Source organism: Dermacentor variabilis, chromosome 5 (assembly GCF_050947875.1).
Source record: "Dermacentor variabilis isolate Ectoservices chromosome 5, ASM5094787v1, whole genome shotgun sequence".
NCBI classification, from domain to species: domain Eukaryota; kingdom Metazoa; phylum Arthropoda; class Arachnida; order Ixodida; family Ixodidae; genus Dermacentor; species Dermacentor variabilis.
The window spans coordinates 45,750,148-45,758,095 of record NC_134572.1 but is presented as its reverse complement, the minus strand read 5'-3'; the positions used below and the strand labels follow the sequence as shown (position 1 = coordinate 45,758,095).

Sequence of the window (7,948 nt, the reverse complement as noted above, 5' to 3'; positions counted from 1 at the left end):
AAGTCCTCGTGATGGAAACTTAGCTGTAAATTTGACATCTTTACTTGCTTAAGTTCATCTAAAATGCCAGCCAGAGTTATTTCTTTTTTTTTTCGCTATTTATAGCATCATCATTTCACGTTTGTCGGACATTTCCTGCTCCACACGTAGATGAGGTAGACGATAGTTTCGGTTAAGGTGACGTTTAACTAGAGTTCACAAAAAGGCGTTCTATTTAACACAAGTTTGTTAACACTGACTTTGGGCAGCCATACAGAGCTGATGGTACGATTGTACAATTTATGCTGCACTTACGTTTATCCAGGATTTCTGTCCGAGTTTCGTTGATACAGAGTTCACTGTACTCAACGTGATGTCTACATTCAATGGTGCAAATAACACACTTGTTTTATAAAGACCCAAAGTCATTTATTTACAGATAGAAACTCTTTAGCTTGTCTATACAATAATAGTCCACACATCACTATAATTACAATATTTACTCGATTGTAACAAGTTTTTTCTTGCTTAATGTTGACACTCATGTTACATTTGAATAACAGCAACATTGACCAGTTTAGAAGAAACACTCTAAATCCCGCTTTGAGCACTACATTAGCAACCTGTAGATCTGGATCCAATCCATAGGCAAGTTGACTGGAGTCAAAACTTGTTCTGTGTTCAATCCAACTACATTTTCACTGTGCTTGCGACTGTACGGTGCTGCAGTAAGTACCTTGTGGCCTTTCACACTGATTCCGCACATTCGCAACATTATGGCGACGCAGCATGTTCAGTGTGACGCCAGCTTTGAGAGATTAGCAATTTTGATGGCCAAGGAGCAGGGAAACTCAGCTGCAGATCGGCGGCTCAACGTTAACGAGTCCACAATGCGCAAATGGCGAGGCCAGCGGGAGGCCGATCAAAAGGGCTCTGTGGACCTCGTCATGGCCTGGTTCGACGCCCCCCCCCCCCCCCCACACACACAAAATGGTCGCGCATATTTTTTTTAAGTGCTCAATCTCAAACAAGCTTGATGGCACGAAAGACTACTTTATTCTAGAGTTATCACTTTCAGAGACAGTATTAATTTCGCGAGACTTGGCACCGAACTCCTCGAAGTATAGGGCCGACAGCGCGTCTTGGCACTGTGCGAAGCTAGCGAGTTTGGCAGAGCACCAGAAACTGTTGCAAACGTGTCTGGTGCCAGGTCACGCAAAATTTTGCAAAAGTAACTATTTCTGAAAGCGATTGCTCAATACCACCCAAGAAAACCTTTGCCTCCTCCTCAGACAGCAACAATGATAAGTGAAGAGCACTCGTTTCCTTGAATAATTATATTTCTTTTTCCAACATGTCATGTTACACAAAACTTTAAAAAAAAAAAAAAAAATGTCGCTCGAAAGTTGTCCCTCGTTACATCCGAGTAAATATGGTCGGTTTGTAAATAAAGATTCAGCAATAAAATTACAGTACATGTGTAAACCTCTGATTAAAGTGGCTTAAATTAAAATTCAAAACTGCTGAATTTACAGTGTGAAACATTACAATGCAAACCTACCAATTCAACAACTTAGAGTTTACATACCTAGTTGGCAAGGTCATGCACAAAATTGGCATGTCCAAATCCCAAACCATACACAATGCAGCCCTACATTTCCACCTCGCGAGACTTAGCAAGGCACGAATGATGCTACCTACACTTACTGCGCTTCTAGGACACTAGAAGAAATGAAAACACAGAAGGCACCAGATGAACACAAATGTTAAGTTCCAACTTTTATACACAGTATGTAAAAGTCAGTGCTTATGTTTGCCTCAAGCTTTCTGTGTCCATGTTCTTTCTTGCACACTAGAAGTACTGGAATATACTAACTGGCCCGGTCTTGCAAGGGATGCAATCTGATGTAAATTGTATATAAATGTGCAAGCATAAATAAATAAAAAAAAAAGAAAATCTAAAAACATTTCCAGCAACTAAGTGTGCAGTATAAAAATATGCTCGTTTTGAATATACAGGTGTATATACATGTGTGTATGGATATATACAGGCCCAAGAAAGTGCAGATTTAAAAGAATAAAAAATGATGCAAAAGAAGTTTGGCGATGTGGCGGGTTATTTGGAGCCCTCGCCATCTGACGCAACCATTGATCCAGTACTAGTGGTTGCGTTTGTTTCAGAAATGCCCTTCGAGCTCCTTTGCGACCGACGGCTGGAATTTTTCTTGCCATGTTCATCGCAGTCAAACTTTTCCAAGAGGGCAGTAATGGTGGACATCTGCTGCTCGTTTTCCACGAAGATCCTCATGAACTTCTTCATGACTGGAGGTATCAGGGCAATGTCCTCCTTGATGGAGTCCACTTCTGTGTTCAAAAACAGAGGCAGTGCCTTGTTTCACATATTAGCATTCACAACTGGTCAACAGCAGTGAAAAGCCCATAAAATAAGGTCTGCAAGTTTCTAAAGGAGTACCGTCCATATTACTTTTTTTTTTTCCCCACGCAATGCGTAATCACATTGCGAGGTCTTACTGCTCCAGTGAAATACGGAAGTCATTCTTTAATAGGGAATGTGTGAACATTTTCGGTGAACAAGTGTCGTGTGCATGGTTGTAATCAGTATCTTGCTAAACATTGTGATGCTGTATTGCAGTGTCAAAATTGCAGCAGCTGTAATCTTGAAAAGCTTTCAATAAAGAGATTATTGTAACAAAGTTGCTTTGTTTGAATAAAGATTTGCTGCACACTAGACTTCTTCGGAATACAGCTGTTTGAGAAACAATCAGTCAAAGGACATTTGAAAATTTTGCCTAAATTAGGCAAAACTGATATATTACCAATATAATGAATCATTATACTATACAATAAACCAAATCTTAAATTTTTTTGTTTCATTGCAGGAAAATATTTCAGAGAAATAAAGAATGCAGGATCTCGCAAGGTATCATCTACAGCAGAACAGACGTTTCTTTCCATTTGCAACTTTAAGTATATACAGTCGACATCCATTACTTCGACTGTGACAGGAGCAACAAAATTGATTGACTTATACGATGGGTCGAATTAAACAGGATGCAGAAAAAAAATTGAAAACACATTACTGATTTGTTGAGCAGCATTTCCCCAAGTAACGAGCTCCCGAATAAAATGTGCGCCAGCTTTCAATGTGTACAAAGTTAAAAAAAACAAAAAAAAACAAATGACAAAGCTCCTAAACAAAGTAGAAATTAAGGCCCACCAGATTTTTTTGCGAGGAAAATGTGCAAGGGTATAGTATGTGTTGCACAATGGCGGCCGTTTTTCTGAAGTCCGCTTCGCTACACGGTAGTTAACTTTAGCTTTGCCGCAATACAGCCGTGTATGCGGCAAAGCATACAAATGCCACGAAAGCAGTTTCCGATCAAATTTTCTTAGAAAAATAAAAGGCACATTACAGTCGGGTAAATATCGTACTCTTACATTGTGCGGTACCGTTAGTGCTTGGAAATCTTCCTAGGGCAGGCTAAAAATAGGCATTTTTGATGGGCAATGACTTATATTCAATGCACTCATTGTCCCCCTACGCTCTGCCAAGACAGACACTGCCAGTAAAGGGGTTGCTATTGGGCCACCATGGAGGTCAGGTACGTGCACGCCAACTGGCCAAGTTCAAGTTATCTGGCCAAGGCCAATCTTAGGATTAAAATAACCAACGTTTGGGCCTATAGAAATGCATGGGTGCCGACTGGGACTGTCAGTCAGGATGAAATCAATCTAAAAATCAAATTAATCCGAGCCGAATTAACAAAAGTCTACTGTTATTGGTAACAAAAATGTGAAATGCAGTCGCCAATGAATTCCCGTGCCAGATTTTCAGCCCGTGCAATTAGTGCAGCGGTGGCGTAGAGGTAGAACACCCGCTTCGCGTGCAAGAAGTCCGTGGTTCGAATCCCGGTGCCGTGCAATATTCCACCGGAATGAAAAAAAAAAAACCCGCGTGCTGATAAAATTGCATAAACAGGCCTGGAGTGTGGCCTGATCGCGGTGACCAAAACCGGTAACGCACTCCCTCACCAGAGCAGGATTAGCCACCCTGGTGCAGTACTTGGCCACAACCTCCTATATGAACACAACAATCAAACCCCGGCCCTCAGTCCGCAGCAGCTGCGAAGCAACTTGCCACGGCAGCGGTCAGACCTGCGACGCAGCAGAGGGTGCTAAGAATCCCTGGCTCCGGACAGGCCGCCATAGGAATATGAACCTGGCAACGTTTAACGCTAGAACGTTATCTAGTGAGACGAGTCTAGCAGTGCTATTGGAGGAACTATAAGGCAGTAAATGGGATATAATAGGGCTCAGTGAAGTTAGGAGGCCAAAAGAAGCATATACAGTGCTAAAGAGCGGGCACGTCTTGTGCTACCAGGGCTTAGCGGAGAGGCGAGAACTAGGAGTCGGATTCCCGATTCATAAGAACATAGCTGGTAACAACAGGAATTCTATAGCATTAACGAGAGGGTGGCAGGTCGTGTTGTGAAACTTAATAAGAGGTACAAAATGAAGGTTGTACAGGTCTACGCCGCTACATACAGTCAGGATGACCAGGAAGTCGAAAGCTTCTATGAAGACGTGGAGTCGGCGATGGGTAGAGTGAAAACAAAATACACTATACTGATGGGCAACTTCAATGCCAAGGTAGGCAAGAAGCAGACTGGAGACAAGGCAGTGGGGGAATATGGCATAGGCATAGGAATACCAGGGGAGTTATTAGTAGAGTTTGCGGAACAGAATAATATGCGGATAATGAATACCTTCTGCAAGTGGGATAGCCGAAAGTGGACGTGGAGGAGCCCGAACGGCGAGACTAGAAATGAAATAGACTTCATACTCTGCGCTAACCCTGGCATCATACAAGATGTGGACGCGCTCAGCAAGGTGCGCTGCAGTGACCATAGGATTGTAAGAACTCGAATTAGCCTAGACCTGAGGAGGGAACGGAAGAAACTGGTACATAAGAAGCCGATCAATGAGTTAGCGGTAAGGGGGAAAATAGAGGAATTCCAGAACAAGCTACAGAAAAGGTATTCGGCTTTAACTCAGGAAGAGGAGCATTGAAGCAATGAACGACAATCTTGTGGGCATCATTAAGGAGGGTGCATTAGAAGTTGGTGGTAACTCCGTTAGACAGGATACCAGTAAGCTATCGCAGGAGAAGAAAGATCTGATAAAGAAACGCCAATGTATTAAAGCCTCTATCCCTACAGCTAGAATAGAACAGGCAGAACTTTCCAAGTTAATCAACAAGCGTAAGACAGCTGACATAAGGAAGTATAATATGGATAGAATTGAACATGCCCTGAGGAACGGAGGAAGCCTAAAAGCAGTGAAGAAGAAACTATGAATTGGCAAGAATCAGATGTATGCGTTAAAAGACAAAGCTGGCAATATCATTACTAATATGGATGAGATAGTTCAAGTGGCTGAGGAGTTCTATAGAGATTTATACAGTACCAGTGGCACCCATGACGATAATGGAAAAGAGAACAGTCTAGAGGAATTCGAAATCCCACAGGTAATGCCGGAAGAAGTAAAGAAAGCCTTGGGAGCTATGCAAAGGGGGAGGGCAGCTGGGGAGGATCAGGTAACGGCAGATTTGTTGAAGGATGGTGGGCAGGTTGTTCTAGAGAAACTGGCCACCCTGTATAAGCAATGCCTCATGACCTCGAGCGTACTGGAATCTTGGAAGAACGCTAACGTAATCCTAATTCATAAGAAAGGGGACGCCAAAGACGAAAGAATTAGACCGATCAGCTTACTGTCAGTTGCCTACAAACTACTTACTAAGGTAATCGCAAATAGAATCAGGAACACCTAAGACTTTTGTCAACCAAAGGACCAGGCAGGATTCCGTAAAGGCTACTCAACAATAGACCATATTCACACTATCAATCAGGTGATAGAGAAATGTGCGGAATATAACCAACCCCTATATATGGCTTTCATTGATTACAAGAAAGCGTTTGATTCTGTCAAAACTTTAGCAGTCATGGAGGCATTACGGAATCAGGGTGTAGACGAGCCGTATGTAAAAATACTGAAAGATATCTATAGCGGCTCCACAGGCACCGTAGTCCTCCATAAAGAAAGCAACAAGATCCCAATGAAGAAAGGCGTCAGGCAGGGAGATACGATCTCTCCAATGCTATTCACAGCGTGTTTACAGGAGGTATTCAGAGATCTGGACTGGGAAGAATTGGGGATAAAAGTTAATGGAGAATACCTCAGTAACTTGCGATTTGCTGATGATATTGCCTTGCTTAGTAACTCAGGAGGCCAATTGCAATACATGCTCACTGACCTGGGGAGGCAAAACAGAATAGTGGGTCTAAAAATTAATCTGCAGAAAACTAAAGTAATGTTTAACAGTCTCGGAAGAGAACAGCAATTTACAATAGGTAGCGAGACACTGGAAGTGGTAAGGGAATACATCTATTTAGGGCGGGTAGTGACAGCGGATCCGGATCATGAGACGGAAATAATCAGAAGAATAAGAATGGGCTGGGGTGCGTTTGGCAGGCATTCTCAGATCATGAACAGCAGGTTGCCATTATCCCTCAAGAGAAAAGTGTATAAAAGCTGTGTCTTACCAGTACTCACCTACGGGGCAGAAACCTGGAGGCTTACGAAAAGGGTACTACTTAAATTGAGGACGACGCAACGAGCTATGGAAAGAAGAATGATGGGTGTAATGTTAAGGGATAAGAAAAGAGCGTATTGGGTGAGGGAACAAATGTGAAGTAATGACATCTTAGTTGAAATCAAGAAAAAGAAATGGGCATGGGCAGGACACGTAATGAGGAGGGAAGATAACCGACGGTCATTAAGGGTAACGGACTGGATTCCAAGGGAAGGGAAGCGTAGCAGGGGGCGGCAGAAAGTTAGGTGGGTGGATGAGATTAAGAAGTTTGCAGGGACGACATGGCCTCAATTAGTACATGACCGGGGCTGTTGGAGAAGTATGGGAGAGGCCTTTGCCTTGCAGTGGGTGTAACCAGGCTGATGATGATGATGAATTATTCAGGCTTCCCGCCACAACGCCACCTAGTCCTAGAACCAATTATAATGGCAAGATAAATTTTGAACAGCGCACACTGTGCCACCCAATTGCAAATCTGCAAACATGGTGGTTATGAACCAAGCTGCCATCATGTCATCTCGGCACCAAACAACGGTTGCCGTCACTCGACAAGACCTAGCCAGTACCCTGCAATGAAAATTTGCTAACAGCTGTCCTTAATAGTAGCAAACTGGGCGTGGTAGTACTGGTTCACCTTTAGAAAGGCTCTTAAATAAGGGACAACACACGAGGCAGACGGGACACATGAACCAACTACAAGTGAATTCAGTTGTAGTCTGCACCTGTGTCCCCCATCTCCCTTCACCTTGTCCCTTGTCTTTAAGCAGCTTTTTAAAGACCGCCTCCAATATGTTTACACCTGCACATCAACGATAGAACAAGATCACGCATGTAGGCTAGACTGATAACTACAACAGAGTTTAGGTCTACATGTGGCCTCCTCCGCGTCGGAGGAGCTTGAAATGGCACACTGTGGACGTGCATGTGCCTTTTGGCAGATGCCCATAAGATTGTCGTCCATTGCTTCAACACTAAGTGCTCTTCCCGAGTTAAAGCCGAATACCTGTTCTGTAGCTTGATCCGGAATTCCTCTATTTTCCCTCTTATCGCTAACTCATTGATCAGCTTCTTATGTACCAGTTTCTTCTATTCCCTCCTCAAGTCTAGGCTAATTCGAGTTCTTACCATTCTATGGCCACTGCAGCGCACCTTGCTTAGCACGTCGACATCTTGTATGATGCCAGGGTTAGCGCAGAGTATAAAGTCTATTTCGTTTCTAGTCTCGCCATTTGGGCTCCTCCACGTCCACTTTTGGCTGTCCCGCTTGTGGAAGAAGGTATTCATTATCCGCAAATT

At 43.2% G+C, this 7,948-nt stretch overlaps 1 protein-coding gene across 2 annotated transcripts in view; it reads right to left on the bottom strand.

The window, feature by feature from the left end:
- Window positions 1-996: 996 nt before the first annotated feature.
- Window positions 997-7,948, bottom strand: part of LOC142582506 (condensin-2 complex subunit G2-like) — a 111,541-nt gene continuing 104,589 nt past the window's right edge. For both annotated transcript variants that reach the window (XM_075692314.1, XM_075692316.1), the window contains one exon: window positions 997-2,343. In XM_075692314.1, the coding sequence (XP_075548429.1) occupies window positions 2,096-2,343 (248 nt within the window). In that variant the 3' untranslated portion in view covers window positions 997-2,095. The remainder of the gene's footprint in view (window positions 2,344-7,948) is intronic.